This window comes from Nannospalax galili, unplaced genomic scaffold (assembly GCF_000622305.1).
Source record: "Nannospalax galili isolate Female #2095 unplaced genomic scaffold, S.galili_v1.0 scaffold415, whole genome shotgun sequence".
Classification (NCBI taxonomy): domain Eukaryota; kingdom Metazoa; phylum Chordata; class Mammalia; order Rodentia; family Spalacidae; genus Nannospalax; species Nannospalax galili.
The window spans coordinates 1,386,461-1,405,242 of NW_008337494.1; the positions used below are offsets into that span (position 1 = coordinate 1,386,461).

An 18,782-nucleotide genomic window follows, 5' to 3' on the forward strand; every position below is an offset into this window, starting at 1 on the left:
CTCTCTCCCTTCCCACCATGCCCACTTCTGGCATCCAGGACTTATGCCATCTCTTGTTCCTACTTTGGCTGAACTGTGTCCTGTAAGAGACCTGGAGCTCCGCCTCTCACTGCCTTATCACTGTGTAGATCACTGTGTAAGAGAGGCCGGACTTGTTTCAAGGTCCTTGTTGACTGATCCAGGATATCTGCTGCCAAACTCCTCCTCTGACTTCCTGTTACTCTGGCCTCCAGAACAAGGGCCATCAGCAAAACTCTGCTAACTAGAAGTTGGTTTTCTTTCTTCTTCCTGCCTTCTATTTCATTACATGGAAGTGCTGCTGGTCTAGAGAGAGGAGAGAGGAAGGGAGAGAGAAGGAGAGGGTGAGGGAGAGAGAAAATAAGCAAGCACCCCTGATAGGAATGACGGTTAATTGAAATAACTACTTAAGTAGGCATGAAACCTGATTAATGGCCTGGAAACTCAAATTCTTTTATTACTTTTAGATTTTCTCACAGAGGTGTTTTAATTTTCTTCAAGACATGTGTTCAGTGCCAGGCTTGGTGGCTGGTATACACCTTTAATCCCAGTACTTGGAAAGCAGAGGCAGGAGGATCTCTGTGAGATCGAGGTCACCCTGGTCTATATAATGAGTTCCAGGCCAGCTGGGGTTACAGGGAGACCATATCTCAAAAATAAAATAAACAATAGCAACAAAAAATATGTATCCAATGCAGATGTCTACCTTAATGATCTTAATGGTTTTGAATATATTTGTGGATTTTTTCCTCCTTTAATAGTGATATATCAAGAATATTTACCATCGTACTCCTTTTATTAGGATTTGGAGCTTGGAAGGAAAGCAAACAGCTCATTTTCTTCTTCATTCTCCCGGAATGAGTGTGTGCTGGCATCCTGAAGACGCTTTTAAGGTCATTATCTGTAACTTAGTTTTCTTTGATTAAGCTTTACAGACACATGCAGACACAGTCCCTACACTCAAAAAGAAGAGCCAGTGGCTTCCCACCTCAGAATCTGATTGGCATAAATACATTTGAATTAATATAGGACTCTAAGAGTTTCTCTGAAATTGTTTTTGATAACCGTCATTCATAAATGGCATTTGTGCAAAGTGTACTTTCCTGACCTTTGGCAGATTACAGTCTGAAACCTGGTTCCCAGATAATCTAGTTGGCAGTATGCAGGTTAAAAAACCAAAAAGTTAAATCCAAGCTGGGAGCCAAAATATATAAACAGAAAACAACAGTGGCAGAAAGCAGATTTGTCCTGTGTAGGTGGCCCTTAGTTCCATTCAGAGTAGAGCTTTCTAAAATACTAAGACACACTACAGGTTCTTGTTATTAGTCAGCCTTAACTCCTACTCCATTGGGAAAATAGGAGCCATTAAGCAAGTTTTATTTATTTGCGAGTTGTCGTCTTCTCCTTGGAATTTAAGAACCATATTCATCTCTCTGAAAAAATATGTTTGATTAATCATAACAAACCCAGTGTTGAAGCTTTATTTTCTTAACACTTCCAACTTCTCTCTAAATTTTAAGCTCTTTTATTTCTAACATTTTGGATACATTTTTTAGTCTTTAAATTAGCCTACAAAGTACTGGATTTCATTAGGCATAATCCTGGTTCTTACTGTTCTCACGCACCCCCATCCTCCTCACTGCCTGCTGCTCCCCTTACTCCGCCTCTGCACCCCACTCCCTTTTCTCGTCACGTTTTCCATCACCCTCCCTTCAAGCTCTTCTCTTCTCTCATGTTCAGCTTTCTAGTTGCATGGCCCACATACATACAGTCACATACATGTCTAGTGATTATTGCTGCACTCTTCACAGTAGCTAAGAAGTAGAAGTGGCCTAGATGTCCATCAACAGGTGAATGGATAAAGAAAATATGGTATATAAGACAGGAGAATCTTATTATTCCGCTACAGGGAAAAATCATGTCCTGGCATTTACAGGATGGTGGATTGAAGGAAAAATCATTATGTTGATCAAAATAAGTCAGACTGAGACCCATGGTCTTCCTCATTTGCAGAGCTTAGATTTTAGTTTTTATCTGAGTGGATCTATGTGGGAGATGTAGGTCATCAAGGCGATCACCCTTTAACCTCAGTTGCACTTTGTCCATCCCTTGGTCTAACTTTGTCATTTCATTTAATTGCCAATACTCTCAAAAATTACCAGTGATATTTCCAACACATAAGTGGATTTTGTTCCTTTATTCTTTTTTAGTTTGTTTGTTTCTGTTTGGGGGTGTTTTTTAAATCCTAACTAGTTTATTGGACTTATTAATAGAACATAGGGTAGGGGCTTCTTTACAGAAGATTGGGTGCCCTTATTCCTTCATTCTTAAATCCAAGGCATTTTTTCACACTGTTGACCACCTCCTTGAAACTCTAGCCCTCTTGAGTATCTCTTTATGTTCCTTTTCCTTTGTATACTGTCAACTTTTCTTACATATTTGTGGATTGTTCCAAGGGCTGGGTTCACATAACTACTGTATTTTTTTTTTTTTTTTTGTAATGGTTTAAAGGAATGAATATGATGATCTCTGCCTTAAGGTTATGCTAATGTATGAGGAATAAAAACATGTAAATAAATATAAATGTTGGAAGTTTTTTAAAACCCATTTATCAGAACGCTGGTAGCTAGACATGGTGGCTCATACCTGTAATCCCAGCACTTGGGAGGCTGAAACTGGAAGATGGCAAGTTTGAGGCTAACTTGGGCTACATTAATGAGTTCAGAGCCAGCATGAACTATGTAAAGATCCTGACAAAGGGAGGGAAGGAGAAAGGGAGGGAGGGAGGGAGGGGAGGGCAGTGGGGGGAAAAAAATCAACAAAAACAAAAGACTGAAGCAAGGAAAGAAAAGACTGGACCTAAGAAAGGACTAATCTAATCTCACAGCTTTCACAGAAGAAATAAACCCTAAGATGAGTAACTGTTCTTTGAGCCTGGATTGCATTGAAATTTGTTTCTAGCCTATTAGATCTTTCATCAGAATGATTTTCGAGATATGTATAGAGCAAAATGTCCTGATTTGTTCATATTCAGTGCATTGGTATTATTTCTTAATCCAGAGCCTTAATTTTGTTTTTTTCACGTGGATTTGTCCCTCAGGCAGTGAATCTACTTGATGTGTAATCAGGAATTCTACCAGAACGTTCCTATTACCACACTTACCTACAGTAGCAATAAGACTGCTGTTTAAAAAGCTGTGACGTAAATGAGAAACTAGCTTAATGATTGCTTATTGTTTCAGATTACTTTCTTTGGTTTTAGCTTTGAAACAAGGTCTTTCTGTGTAGCTCATGCTGGCCTCTTAATTTACCATCCTTCTGTGTCACCTCCAAGTGCTGAGATTGCAAGATGAGCCCCTGTGTCCAGCTTCTAGGTCCCTTTATTCCATGTGCTTTTCCTTAATGTCTGTTTTTCTTCTACAGATTCTTAAATTTTCACCCTATGTCCCTCCTTTTTTATTTAGTGTTTCTGTGATTTTTAGATGTCTGGAAGTTCCTGCTATAAATAACACAGATTCATAAGTAAGGTGTTTAACCATGCATGTTTGCATGTATGCATACTTGTATGTAATCCTAAAGTCACCTTTTTTTTTTTTTTCCTTATACACAAACTTACTAACGTCCTTTAATTTTTCCTTCATAGTTAACAACTCTAGACCTCCCTGTCTTCAGTAAGGTACATCTTCCCCTCCTGGTCTCTTGTCACTCTACTAAGTCTAGATTTCTTTCTAAAGTCTCTGACTCTCTTTTGAGCCTTCTTGTCTACCCAGCTAACGTTCTTGACGTACCAATTTCATAAGTCACTCCTAAACTCAGAATCCTAGACTGGAGAGATGTGGTGAAAAGACGTGATCTAGGGTGTGGACTTTGGTGTAAACTGCCTGGAGACAGTTCAGTTCATCTACTGCTAGCTATGTGATTATTGCCTCATCTTGTAAACTCCTTTAAAAGTCCAAAAGCAATCAGTTTTGGCTGCTTGACATTGTCAGTGGCATTAATGCAGCTATGGCAATCTAGTGGCCCTCATCAGTGTGCCTTATCAAATCAAGCCCACTTGTTTCCTTATGCTTGATTTGATGAAAATTACTCAACCAGAGAGAAAGATGGGGCCATGATTACCTACCTGAAAAGTACTGGAAATCACTGAGGTAGATACTACATAAAAACTGTGTGATCTGGGAAGTACGAAACATTAAGATTCAACAGTTAACACAATGAGAATTTTCTTGAGATGGAGGATCATTCTTTTTATCTTTGACCTCTCTTGGAATTAACACTGTTGACATGTCTGTGGGTACAGTCCATCCTCATTATTCGCAGGGTTTTTTGGTTTTGTTTCGTTTTTTAAATTTGTTTTTAATTGAATTTTTTTGTGTGTTTCATACAGAACATTCACAGGTTTTTGCAAGTTCTCATTAAAAATGATTTGTAGCTCCAAAATTGGTATTCATAGCACTTTTATGATCACAGACATGCACGGGGCAGCAAAAATTTGAGTCTGCTAATATGCACCTTCCCAGCTAAGGTCAAACAAGATAGCATTACACCTTTTCCTTTTACCTCCCACTTTAAAGAAGTAACTACTCAGTGCCACATGTTTTACCTTATTGACTCTTCCTTGGTAATTGCACCGTTTAACATAGCTTCAAACACAGTGTTGAATTGCTGTCTAGTGTCCATAAGTGCAAGAAGGCTATGGCATGCCTTATAGAGAATATAGACATGTTAGATGAGCTTTGTTCGTGAATTGCTAACCATGAAGTCTGTTTTAATGAACCAGTATTTATTATATAAAGTGCCTTTAAGCAAAAACACAAAACTATATAGTAATTGGTTATTAAAAATGATGTAACCAGATGTTCCTGAGACCCTAACCCTGTATTTACCCTAGGAGCAATAGTTCCATATTCACTAATTTAGTGTTTGTAGCAAGTTTTTAGCACATAACTACCATAAATGATGAAAGTGGACTCTATGCTTAAATATAATAGGTGCTTAGTAAAGAACTCTTGTATGAACTTTTGAATGAGGCCTAAATCCCTGTACCAAATATGTTTGCCCTGATGGAAATGCTCCTTTATAATGCAATAGTATTTTCCTAAAATAGTCCTACCTCCTAGCCATATAATAATTTTTTGAGTCTTAATTTTCCCTAATTCTGCAGATAATTTTAAAGCATTCTTAAGTCATTTAACAAAGAAACTGGTTAAACCCAGGATTTTTGATGCCAGTTTCCACATTCTTTCCATTCAACCACTGTTTATTTCACACCTTCAAGAATGTCTTCACCTTAACCTAATCAAAATTAAAAGAACTTTCTCAAAAAGAAAGGGCTTTGCAAAAGAGGTAGAGGATTTTTCAGAACGCTTTCTTTGGACATCATGTATTTGTGCATTTACGTCGTTACATCAGCCTTGTCTGCTGTACGTGAGTATCCCAGTGTCGTGCTTCCTTGAGCTAAGAAACAACTTTCATGATTGTAGTTTTTATAAAATTGAGGTTTATTGCATCAATTTACACATTTGATTATTTTATACATGTATACAGTGGTTGTTAAACACTTGATCCTTGGGACCTTAGAATAGAAGCAGCACTGAAGCAGTCAGAGCCGCTTGCTCTGAGAGTCCACAGTAACTGTGCTTTTCATATCAGCCCTACAGCTATTTTTTTTTCCCACGTGTTTTAATAGACTGTCATGATAGTTCAGACAGGACACGGGCTATCATTAACATTATATGGTAACTTTCAAACTCCCTTCTTGTGTGGACTACAAAATTAGAAAGACGCTATAAAATCCAGTGAAATCTTCATTTGATGCTCTGAACAGGGGACGTTTACAGTGGTGGTTGACATTTCACACTGGGCATGTATATTAGTTACTTTGCTCACTGCTGCAACAAAATGCCTGACCAAAGCAACAAGGAAGGGGGTTTCTTTTGGTTTACACTTTGAGAAGTGCATCATGTTGGGAAAATAGGGACAGGAATGGGAGACAGCTGGTCATAGTGCATTTGCAGTCAGGAGGTGGAGTGATGGACGGCAGTGCTCAGCTGGTTTTCTCCTCCTCATGCACTCTGGAACCCCAGACCATGAATGATGTCACTGGGGTACAGGTAGATCTTCCCCCTTCAGTTGACCTAATCTAGACATTCCTTCACAGGCATGCCCAGAAGCTAACCTAATTTAGAAAACCCCTCGGGCCTCCCAGAAGCTTGTCTCCGAGGCTTGTCTCCGGTGAATCAGTATTAACCTTCACCTCACGTTTAATAGCACTGTATACACCACCCCTTCTGTTGAGGACATGGGAATGGCAGAACTGTCAGTCTCTCCCTTCATGCAGGGGCCTTTGTAGGCTTGGGACCTGACTTTGGAGGAGCAGGTTTAGCAGACAGGACAGGCACGTGGCTCTTCCCTGTGCTTGGCCTTGGCCCTTCCTCCTCTGCATCCACTTCAGTTTTTCTTTTGGACATTATGGCGTTGAGGTAGGACATGGGTGCCAAACCTGGGGATGCTGTGGTTCATTCTCCCTTCATCACATGGCTCCATCTTGGCTAGCCTTGTCCTTACAGCTCCATTTCAGAAATAAGGGATCTGCCAGTCCCATCGTAAGTCATTCAGTGTTTAAGTGGAAGAGGCAGCCACCTTGCCATCCTCTCCAGCTGTTCCATGTCTCTTCCATTTGTCTACAGACAAGTCTAAATTATGTAAAGATATGTAAAATACAGCACCTGTCAGGAGATGCAGAATGACCGATCTAGACAAGTAACTAACGTAACTTAAAGGTAACTTCTCCCAGAATAAATCTTGGTCTTCCTAGAAACCAAGCACAGTGTCTTAAAATTTTACTTAATTTTTTTGAGTCTTTTTGACAATTTCCTCTAAAGTGATTTTGTGCTTACAGATTTTTTTTTACTTTAAAAATAAACTTTATTGAGAATTTCATACATGTATATAAGGTGTTTTGATCAAATCCATGCCCAGTCCCTCCCCTCCAACACCTCCCATATCTCCCCATCGCTTTTTTCTTACAACTTTGTGTATTCTTTTTCTCTCTCTTTTTCTTCTTTCTCTTCTTTCTCTCTATCTCTTTCTCTTTCTTTCTTTCTTCTTTCATAGTGCTTTTTACTACTCTAACATTACCCCCTCTGAAGAGGTAAGAAAAATGAGGAGGAACCCAATAGAAGGATGCTTTTGGAAGTGCTCGTCAAGAAATCCCAGCGGACTCTCATATGCACATTTGAAATTTGCCCTGTTCTTTTTCCTGGTTCCCTGTCTAGAACTTGTAATGCTAACTGCTCTTGCCTTTACTTCTCCTTCACATCTCCTATTCACCAGTCAAGAACTTTCTTTTCTCCCTTCAGATAAGAGTTATGCAACTGGGAGTCTTTTACAGAATTGTTTTTATGTAACCTCTTACTTCCTTCGCATTGCACTTCCACTTGGACATACATATAGATGCTTATATGTTATTACACGACATCAAATCTCTGTAGCTTTTTCAGATTTAGCCAGTAAGATACATGGTGAAATTCCTTTTTTCACCCCCTGTATTACAGCTAATGGTTGCAGAGAAGAATGGAACAATTCGGTTTTATGATCTGATGGCGCAACAGGCTATTTTGTCTCTTCAATCAGAACAGACGCCGTTAATGTCAGCAGACTGGTGCTTGAAAAACACCTTCAAAGTCGGTGCTGTTGCAGGAAATGATTGGATAATTTGGGATATCACTCGGTCCAGGTAGTTATTTAGTATGTTTGTCTATTACTTATAAAGATTTCTGTAACTATCTAGACGTGATGGCACACACCTTTAATCCCAGCACTTGGGAGGCAGAGACTGAGATCAAGGCCAGCCTGGTCTACATACTGAGTTCCAGGCTATCTGAGGCTACAAGGAGAGATGCTGTCTCAAAAAGACCAAAAAAATTTCAGTACCTGGTGATCCATCAGGCTGCTCTTGGGCCTCCACATACAAGTTTTCACAAGTCTCTAGAAAGGCTGGCGCTGTGGGATTTTATGTAACATAATCATGTTTTGCAGATTTACTTTAGAGTAACCCAGAAAGGACAGGCTAAGAAGGAAATCTTTGATCTAAGAAATATTTACTTACATTAGAAGAAAGATAAATACTGGCCCTGTGGTGCCCTGTAGTGGTTCTAAGTCATGTCGACCATTTTTTCCATCCATTTGCAACTGAGTGCTTACTTGAAATTCTGTTAAAATTTAAATATGTTCAGCTTCAAAGAGAAAATACCTTTAAAATCTTAAGTTCATCTGCAGTAATCTAACACTTAATTTGCAAAATGCAAAATCTTGTTTTTTAGTTATCCTCAAGAGACGAGACCTGTTCACATGGATCGAGCACACTTATTTAGGTAATGTGACATTTTTGTTGGTGCTATAATCTGAATTTTTTACCTTGTATTGAACCACTACCAGAATAATATCCCAGCCTTCTCCTTTGCACTAGAGTTTGGAAATAACTTGGCTTAGTTTTGTCTACTTTCTTTGTAAGGGTTATTTTGCTTTCCCACCTAAGTATTTGCTTTTGTCTTTTCATTTAGGCAAGCAGGAGGTTTATTTTTCAATATTTTTCAAATAGTTAGAAAAATTTTATAAGTCAGAAAAATGTATTGCTGGTCTATCAGTACTGCCTTGAGTTGGGATATATTAGACTTCCTTCTTGTTCTGTCCTGGTAAATGTGTTTGCGTAGGCCCATGTTGACCTAGAAACCCCACTGTGATATTTTAAGTAAGGACATGCCAGATGGTATATATCTTTAACATGTTGAACTCAAATTAACTTAAATTAATATTTCCCTTGGTTTTGTGATAGCATTCCATTGTATTGTACAATCATTAAGCTCCCTTTAACCTTAAGTAACAGAAAACCAAATAACAGAGACTAAAACTAGTAGAACCTTCTAACATGCTATTTTTCATCAAAGCTAAAATATCCCCAGTACAATTGTAGAGACATCATTATTATTGCGAATGAAATATATTTGTCTAAGTATTAAAATGCTGTAGATTATAAAATAATCCCAATTTCAGAGATGTGAGCAAATCTCTATTTTTAAATCAATTTTGTATGGTTTGTGAGAACTCCAGAGGAGGCCTTCCCAGGTTGGCAGCATCTCAGTGTCACTAAGAACTCAGAACTAGAGAGATGGATCTGTGGATAAAAGAGCTTACTGTGCAAGCATTATAGTTCAAATCCCCAGCACCCACCTAAAAAGCTGGGCATGGCTGTGCATGCCAGTAGCCCCAGCATTAAGGTTCAGTTAGGATATAAAAAAGGACACGACAGAATAACTGTTGATCAGGAACTTAGTAATGTCTGAGACTGGCCGCTCTTGTTGTTTGGGAATTCTCTTTCTTACTCCTTCCTTGCTGCACTTAAAATACCAGTCATGGACTCCACTGACTAGTGGATCTAGTGACCTACATGTCCAGGATACCTTGAAGGCTTAAATACTCCAAGGAGTTATATCATCTCAACTAATTTAAAATTTAAAGCCTATCACAGAATAAGGAATGTCAGTAAACATTAAATGTATTTGTTAAGTGTATTGAACTTCAAAATACTTAGAACTGACCAATCAGCGCCTGTGTCTTCCACACAGTTACCCTTGGTTATAAGGAAGGGACTGTGCTGACTTTGCTGAACCTTAAAGCAATACAGTGACTCGCAGTGAGCACCCCGTAAATCTTTATAGAATGAGAGAGAATTCATAGCTAGCCAAACTGGAAGCTTAGTCTAATGGCAAGCCATATTAAGATTTAGGATGATGAAATTACTGCTGTTACCCAGAACGAAATATTCTGTTTTCAGAAAGCTCACAGTGGCCTGTGGGACAATATACTTATTTTTATGCTTTCTTCTTAGGTGGTCTGCAATTAGTGAGAACTTGTTTGCAACCACTGGTTATCCTGGCAAAATGACAAGTCAGTTTCAGATCCATCATTTAGGACACTCTCAGGTAAAAAGAAATGTTTCTGGCATTTGTGGTTTTCTGTTGTATTTTCAGCTTTTCTACCCATAGCTCCCAAATTTAGAATTAGTAACTAAAGATGTTTATGTCTGTTATCTGCTTAGACTGAAAGTTTTTAAAAAATATTTAAATCACCAATGGCAACAGATTTTTTTTCCCAAAATTAGTTTAAGAGGCATATTTCATCTGTTGCATCTGTATTTTCTCTTTCTTTAGATATGTTGTTTTTGTTTGCTTGGCTTGTGTACACTGCACAAATACCTGATTCTTGGCTAGACTTATTATTCATAGGTGGCTTACATCTTTAAGTCAGGTATAAATAAGTAATGTATACATCAACTCTGAGGAAGCATATTTTTAATTATATTTCCCCCACAGACAAAGGTAATTTGTCAGTACATTTCTTATTTTTGGAAGTAGTTTAGAGAGACCATCTGTATCTTCTAGAGCGCCTGTGTTACCTGTCTCATGGGCTCCCATCTATCCTTTGGTTCACTATTCAGATAGCTCCTTGGTGACAGTGTCTCTGACTATTCATACTGTTCTTGTATATATAAAACTTACTGTTTGTTTACTGTAAATAATAATAATTAACATTTACTAAGCAATTGTTAAATGTAAAATATACTGTTAAAAAGAGGAAAGGCGGTTTTCATTGTTTCTGACTGGAATTTACTATGCCTCTAATTCTCCACCCGTTTTTTAGCCCATCCTCACTGGTTCTGTACCTGTTGGATCTGGTCTCTCCTGGCATCGAACACTCCCACTGTGTGCAGTTGGAGGAGACCACAAGCTGTTATTTTGGGTTACCGAAATATAGAATAAATTTTCTCTGTATTTTTGATCCTACACTTTGTATTTTTAGTACATATTTTGGAGAATTCCTTATTTTTATATCAAATATACTGTAAACTCTAGAAATATCTCAGTTGTTGCCTCTGTTAAATAAAATGGTGAAGATTTGAAAATTATTTTCCTATTGTTCTTTGTCATATTCCATTCCACATGTGCATGTGTACATATACCCTTTTTTTGAGGTGGGGTGAGGTGGGGGCTGGGGTTTGATACAGGATCTCCCTATAGCCTCAGTAGGCCTAGATCTCACTATGTAGGCTAGGCTTCTGCCTCCCAAGTGCTGGAATTAAAGATGTGCACCTCCACAGAGCTTCAAATATTTTTTAGGCATCTCGTAAGACTATATAATCAACTTAGCAGCTCAGCTCCAAATAATGATGATTAAGAAAAAAATCACACATTTAAGATTTTATTAAAGGAGTGTTGCTACTGTGTATCGTATCTTCTACACTTTGAGTGTATGTTTCTTTTTCCAGTTGTTAGAGTAAAAACACTTAGAAAAGGAGAATAAGATCTTCTAGTGTATTCCAGAAATGGTTGAGTGTATATGTAAGTAAATATACATATTGTTAGCAGTCTATCTAGGTGGATTATAGATTCCTTAGTAATTATAAATGCTAATCATTTAATTTAATATATTTAAAGTAGTTTATTTTCTTTTTTCTCATATAAAACTTTAGCTTTTATTTTGTTTATATGTAAACTTTTTTTAATTGAATTTTTTAATTTTTGCAAATTTCATACACTATATTTTGATCATATTTAGATTCCCTCCCACATCTACACCCCCACTTACCAGTCTCCCCCCCTCCAATTTTCTGAGCTCTAATACACATACAGCACACACATCTATAAAGGCCTATAGGGTCAGGTTTGTGTCCCAAATGTCCTTCAGTGTGGGTTCATCCACTGAAGCCTGGTGAACCTACTAAGAGTCTCACCCTTAAATGAGACTGAATCTCCCTTCCCAACAGTCATCAGTTGCCAGTAGTTCCTCAGATGTGGTTGGGGCGTCTTACCCACCACCCAGCTATGCTGGGATTTTGTCTCACTTGAGCTTAAACGGGACTTGTGGATTGCTGTCACCATTGCTGTGAGTTTCTATAAGTAACTGACCAGCTGTATGGAAAAATCTGTTTGTTTCCTTGTGGTCATCCACTTCCTCTGGCCCTTACAGTCTTTCCCAGGCTAGCCTTGACCTCTCTGTACCTCAAGCTGACCTTGAATGCCTGATCTTCCTGCCTTTGCCCTCCAAGTGCTGGAATTAGAGGTGTGTACCACATGTGTGATATAAAAAAAAATAGTACATTCCCTGTATGAACTCCAGTGGGGGAGACTATGGGAGGGTGCCAAAGGGGAAGGGGGTATAAAGACGATTTTATGTATGAAATACCCAGAAAAAAAATTTTTAATTCCTTAAAATGTGATTACATTTCTGAATCCTGTTTATTAGATGCACATTCCTTTGGACTGGATACCTCGATGTTAGAACATTGGGATAAACTATCAGACATAGGAATAAAACTTACCCTGAAAAAAGTGACATGGTTTATACCTTTACCAGCCTCTCTCTTGTATGGATCTTAACCCTTCTTGCCAAAACCTTCAAATGTCTTAGAGATGGCTGCTAACAGCAGGAGAACTGAATTACCCTCAAAGATCATTAAAAGCAGCATTATATAAGACAGCCATACAGTGTCTGTGTGACAGACTATGAGGTAGTTAGAAGATCAAGATCATGATTCTGCCTGTCATTTGCAGAGGGTTAAATATGTGCATTTCTGCAAGTTAATGCCCTCCCCGAAACTTCATATCCTCTTATAAAATGAATGAAGTCACTCTCTCATGGAGATGATGTGAGGATTAAGTAAAGATGATTGGAATACCTTACCATGCCTATGTTATATTTTAAATATTTCTAAATATTACTGATATAATTCAGAGATACACAGTTCTTCTTTTTGAGGATTTGGATACCTAGTTTCATTAGTAGTGTCAGTATTTTTATTCAGGTTTTCAAATCATAAAATTTCCTTTTTTCGAGACGGGAGAGATGGGTGAGCAGTTAAGAGCTCTTGCAGAGGACCCAGGTTCGGTTCCCAGGACCCACATGGCAGCTAACTATCCATAACTCCAGTTCCACCCTCTTCCAGCTTCCACGGGCATTACACAACATGGGTGCACTTACCTACACACAGGCAATACACGCATAAAATAAAAATAATAAAATATTTTTGAAAAAAAGATAAGAAAATGAGGCTGAGAACTCGGAACCACCTGAGAGTGCCTGGATCCTGCCCCAATGTGGTGATAAGAGTTATGCAATTTGGGAGTCTTTTAGATAGACTCATTGAAGGGATATCCCGATTGCCTCACCCTGCATCCCTGTTCAACATGGAAGAAGCCAAAGCGGTCTCCGTCCCGGATTCCCTATCAGCAATTGGGGTAACCTCTTCAGAGGATGGTGTGTTAAGACTAGGAGGTAGGAATTGGCTAGGCAGTTAGGGTAAAAAAATGACCCCAAAGAAAACTAGCTAGTTTCTTGGCTAAAAGTCAAAATGTCCTTGGGCCTCTTAGCAACATACTATGCTCCGAAGTCCAAAAATGTCAAAAGTATTTGGGAGCTCTTATCTAATCCCTAAAAGATTTTAGGGTTACCTCTTCAGAAGGGGGGAATGTTAGAGTAACAAAAAGCCCCATTATAAAAAGGAAAGAAGGAAGAAAGGAGGGAGGAAGGAAGAAGGTATCAGGGAGGTGTTGGAGAAGGGGAGTGGGCATGGATTTGATCAGAACCTTATGCATGTATGAAATTCTCAATGGAAGTTTTTTTTTAAGTTACAAAAAAAGATAAAATATTACAGGTAATTAAAAGAAGATGTCACTGAAATTATGTACTTATGTTGATGTTTGGTATAAACTACATACTTTAGGCTGCAGCTAAAAAATTGCTTAGCTATTTCCAAGCCAGTCATTTAATGCAGTAAGAAAAAATTACCAAATAAGTAGTTTATCTGACCTCCTTAGTAAGCAGACTTTGAACTTATAAAGGAAAAATCAAAGGGCAGAAAGTTTTGATATCCCTTTTAGCAGTTTGTGTGATAGGACAAAAATCTCTAAAAGTATCCGGATAGGCCAAAAGACGTAAGCAGCAGTGATACCTGTTGTAAGAATTTAACTCAGGATATATTAAAAATAGTCCTTTGGGCCATTGTATTTGAAAGTGTTAGACTTAGAAAATTATGTAAAAATCAAGTTGTGGTTAGGAAAGAGTTCGAGAACATGAGTGTTGAGGTTTGGGACCTAAGAATGCATTGTCTAGAGTAAGTTTGTTCAGAATATAAAACTTGTCTGATGAAGTTATACAGTATAACTGCCATCTGTTACTAGAGGAAAAGTGTCTTGAGAAAAGGTACCTTATATTTATGTGAAGACAGTTGTGCCAAAAAGAGAAAGTATTACCCTCAGAGAGAAGAAAATGCTGTTTCCATTAGGGAAATACGCAGTGACTGTACCTAAGACATTTTCAAGGAGTGGGAGTGATTTCATCCTATTTGAGGAGTAGAGTTCCCAGCTACCCTGAGTGATACAGAGACTACAGAACTTCTCATTTGTCAAACTTCATCGTGTTCGATCTCTTTGCGATGGAATCCTGATACTCTTTTTCTTTAGTCAACATTGTTCTTTGAAATGTGTTTACATTAGATTAAGACAGAAGCTGGGCACAGTGGCTCACACCTGTAATTTCAGCATTTGAGAGGCTTAGATTGCTATGAATCCCAGGCCAGCCTGGGCTACAAAGTGAGACCCTGTCTCAAAAATAAGTAAGTAAATAAATAAGATGAGGGCAGGAAGAAGTGTTTATGGGGAGTTATTAGTCATCCTTCCTGGTTCTTGATAACTTGAATTCTGATGATATTGTATGTTTTCCAGCTTTCATTTTCTCGTATTTGTTTATAACTATGTCTGAGGGTTTTTCTAATGTTGAAATTGAGCTTTCCTCAAGATTGCTTCATTCACAAACATCATGAAAAGAAAAAAGTTGTACTTTTGTGCTAAAACTTGTATGGTTTAACACTTAAAGGAAAAGTCAGGATATCACAAATCTGTAAGATGTCAGAATTAAACACTGCTGTTTGAAAATGATAGGATCATACATCTTCTTTTATTTTTATGATTTGGCCTGTATGTTGTGAACATGTCAAGGTCTCTCCCTTGCCAAAACACAAAATCACACACCCATGGACTCCAGTTTGTTTCTGACTTTGGTAATTTGTGACTGTCTATTGACACTGACCTAGGAATGTTCCTGTGGCTGTTTTAAATCTCATGTCAACAGAGAGAAAAAAAATTCAAATCTGGTTTGCACATTTGTGTCTTGGCTTTTTGTATTTGTCCAAAATCAGACATTATCCCAGAAACACTAACTGAGGAGTTATGAGACAGCATTGTGTTCCTAACTATTCCCAATGGTTTTCTATAGCTCAAAAAGTTAACTCACTTTGATCCAAACAGTGGTAACCTATGCTCTGAGCCCAAGTGCATTTGCAATGTGAAAATGACTGTTTTGATGGTTCGTGTCCGCAGATCTCGTGTCAGAGCTTAGTCAAGAGAAGCAGCCTTCTCTTCCAGTGCATCTTCATCAAAGTGCCTATGTGATAGGTAATGAAAACAGTAGCACAATTTCTTCAGTCTTACACCTTGTTGATTCAGAAACGTCTGTGTTAGCAAGCTTTTGAAAAGGATGTCAAAACAGCTAGCACTCATTTGCCATAAGACATAGACTTTTCTTTAACCTAACAGTAAAAACAATTGCTACCCTTATGTCAGGTGACATTTTGTCTGGAAATTGCTTTAGAACCACTTGTTTCTGTTTATGTCTTTGTTAGGTAGTTATTTGCATTCTGAAGTGATTTTTTGACCGAATTACCTCAGAACTTGTAACACTTATGTAAATTTATAAACTCCATATGAACAGTGAATAATAAGTAAACAGCCACCAGGTTCTTGACCTTTGCAAGCAATTTGAGTAATTCAATAGATTTATTATTTATGAAGTAAGCATTTCTACCATCTGCATTTATAATCTTGAGCCTATTTCTGTGTAATAAAAGACAAATGCTGCTGGTCTCTTTGCTTGTAATAGTGGTTAATTATAAAACTTTGATCTTTCTTATAAACACAGCTGTTGTCCTGTCATTAAGTGAAATCCAGACAAGATTAGTCTCTGGCCAAAATTAAGGTTAATCTTTGCAACTGTCTTTAAGTAAGAGCTTTCTAATACTGTTTTAGGAAATCTCTACTTTTCAGACAGTGTACAAAGAAAATAAAATCCCAGACAACTTCTAAAGTAAGCCAGAAGCAGCTAATGATAAATTATACCCGCAGTGATAAAGAAAATGGAAAGTAACCAAATAGGTTCATTTTAGTTCATTTCTGCATAGACTATAATCTTAAGAAATAGCTTTCTTAGTTCACATTAACTTTAATTCAAATCAATATATTTTTATCTTATCATTTCTTTAGTCTTCTAGTAATACTACTGAAAATGAGGTGTTCACTAACACAGAACAGATTTATTTCATTACAGTGATTGATAGATTGTTTTTGTGTCCAGCTCAAAAAAAAAATCTTTTTCAGTAAGATTAAGACTGAGGAATTTTGCATACTTTGCCAAATGTTCTGTAGGGTTATTCTCCTAAGAACTGGACACTAGTTCCTGAAGCTGTGCTTTTCCCTATCGCCTCTTCCTGGAGAACCTCTGTGGAGTACCTGTCACCTGAGATCTATGCAGCTCTATTATTAAGATTTCCTTGATAAGTGGTTTTCAGCAAGTCATACGTACATCTGCTCCAAAGGTCTTATTCTTTCCTGGATTTGCCTGACAAATACATTACACTCCTGTGTCTCTGAAGCAATTCTGGAATTATCAGGGGGTTCTGACCTCGTCCTTTCCGCATCACTCCACCCACCTGCTACAGTTGCCAAGTTGTGTTCCATGTATATATAATCTTTTTAAGACCTTGAATCATTGCTCCCCAACCTATTGAGGGCAGATTTTTGTGAGAGATACAGTTTTTTCAAGAGTTAAATTTACATTCCTATTACCACTATCAAAATCTTAGATATCATGATCTCTTGGGATCCTGGCATAAAAGATACCCCAAAATCAAATTTGCTTAGATATGTCTAACACATTGAGTTCATGTTTCCTGACATCCATCACCTCCTGCCCTGAAATGTCATTACAGGAAGGAGAAATAAGCCTGCCAGAAAGCCCTTCAGTCTCTTCAGACGTGGTGGCATCTAGAGACCTTATTCAGAAATCCAGTTAAGTTCCTGATATTATTATATCCACGTGGGTTTTTCATCTTCATATTTATTATGTGACTCCCAAGTTTGGCTCTGACATACAGATAAAAGTTGAAATACTTTAACCATCCCTGCCTCTGTTACATAGGAGAAGACTTAGTAAGGCAAGATGGGTTGGGAAAAGTAACAGAGTCGAGTGCAGAAAACAAAGGAAAGAAGTAAGAAATACGGGATATTGTTCTGGGCTTCCAAATAAAGCTCACCCATTTCCATTTAGCATACATATTTCCTCCACACAAATATGTGTTTGTATTTGTCCAATGAATATTAGATACCTTGGCAAAATGAATTTGCTTGGTATGTGCATGTGTGTCTCTGTATTTCCTTTTTGACCTGACAAAGTACTTCAGTTGTAGAGCACTTGCCTAGCATAAGGAAAGCCGTAGGCTTGATCCCCAGTGCTAAAAAAAAAAAAAAAAGATAGTAGGAGAGATGTGTGGGAAACACGAACAACTTCCCTAAACTGTTGGGTTCATAACTTCTGGCCTAGTCTTTTTTCTCTTTTCTCTTTCTTTTTTTTTTTTTTTTTGACTTTTTAGCAGTAATAGCAAAAAATAACATTATTTTGAGCCCAAGAACAAAACATCAGGAAGAAATGTCAGTGTTGAACTTGTAAAGTACATTTAAATGTGTTTTTATGAGTTGTGATTCAAAATAACCTAATTGCTTTAAGAAGTCCAGGTGCTGAGTCGTTTACAGAAAAAGCCAGGGCAAGTAGCCAATCATGGTACCATTTGTTGCGTTTTGCTGCATTTAAAAAAGAAAAGTTTTTTCTTTGAAGAAGATGCACATGGTATTGAAGGTGTGCAATGCCAAAGACCCATGGCTGTGGACTAGTTCCTTTCTACTCCCAGGAAAGGGGGATGGATCTGACAGTGAATTCAGGCTCTTCAGATTTATTAAAATTAGTCAGTCCTAAGCTGTTTACCCTATCCTGCTTTGCAGGAAAGACTCTAGCTCTGCTTAGTCTGCTGAACAAGCTCTGCCATGTCCCTTGTGTCCACATGGCATGGAGGGTCCCCTTGTCAGAAAATACAGTAAGAAGTCCTGAAATAAATGAGAAAGACCTACCCCTCCCCAAAGTCAGAGTTGAGCATCGTTAGAACATTGTTATAGGCTACTGAAGCATTGTTAATGATATCTTTATTGTAAGCACTCTTTTAATATTAATATTTATAATATATATACTATTTAACATTTTTCCCTCTAAATAAGCACAGGTTTTGGAGGCCAGGGGAGTTTGACTTCCTGACTGACAACTGTTAGATCTGCCCCGGGTACTCTGGCTACCTTGAGCAAAGTTCTGTCAGGTAAGCAGCTAGCCGGATTGTCACCATGCCAGCAATAGCCACTCTGAAAAAATGCATGGCTGCTTTTTACATAGTAACCACAGCCACTTTGTACTAAGTCCTAACTGTACCCTAAAGGCCCTGTCCCAGCCACAGCTGTTTGAAACAGCTTGTGCCAGCCTTTCTGCCATCATAACCTTAGTCAACTCGAGATTTACCTTTTCCACCCAGACCAGAGAAAGTCTCCCGACGGCCC

At 38.1% G+C, this 18,782-nt stretch overlaps 1 protein-coding gene across 2 annotated transcripts in view; it reads left to right on the forward strand.

Annotated features, from left to right (window-relative positions):
* Nup37 (nucleoporin 37) overlaps positions 1-10,984 on the forward strand; it is a 41,904-nt gene extending 30,920 nt beyond the window's left edge. For both annotated transcript variants that reach the window (XM_008832611.3, XM_017798030.2), the window contains exons 6-10: positions 821-911; positions 7,575-7,756; positions 8,343-8,393; positions 9,908-10,001; positions 10,720-10,984. In XM_008832611.3, coding sequence (XP_008830833.1) covers positions 821-911; positions 7,575-7,756; positions 8,343-8,393; positions 9,908-10,001; positions 10,720-10,833 — 532 coding nt within the window. In that variant the 3' untranslated portion in view covers positions 10,834-10,984. The remainder of the gene's footprint in view (positions 1-820; positions 912-7,574; positions 7,757-8,342; positions 8,394-9,907; positions 10,002-10,719) is intronic.
* Positions 10,985-18,782: the final 7,798 nt, after the last annotated feature.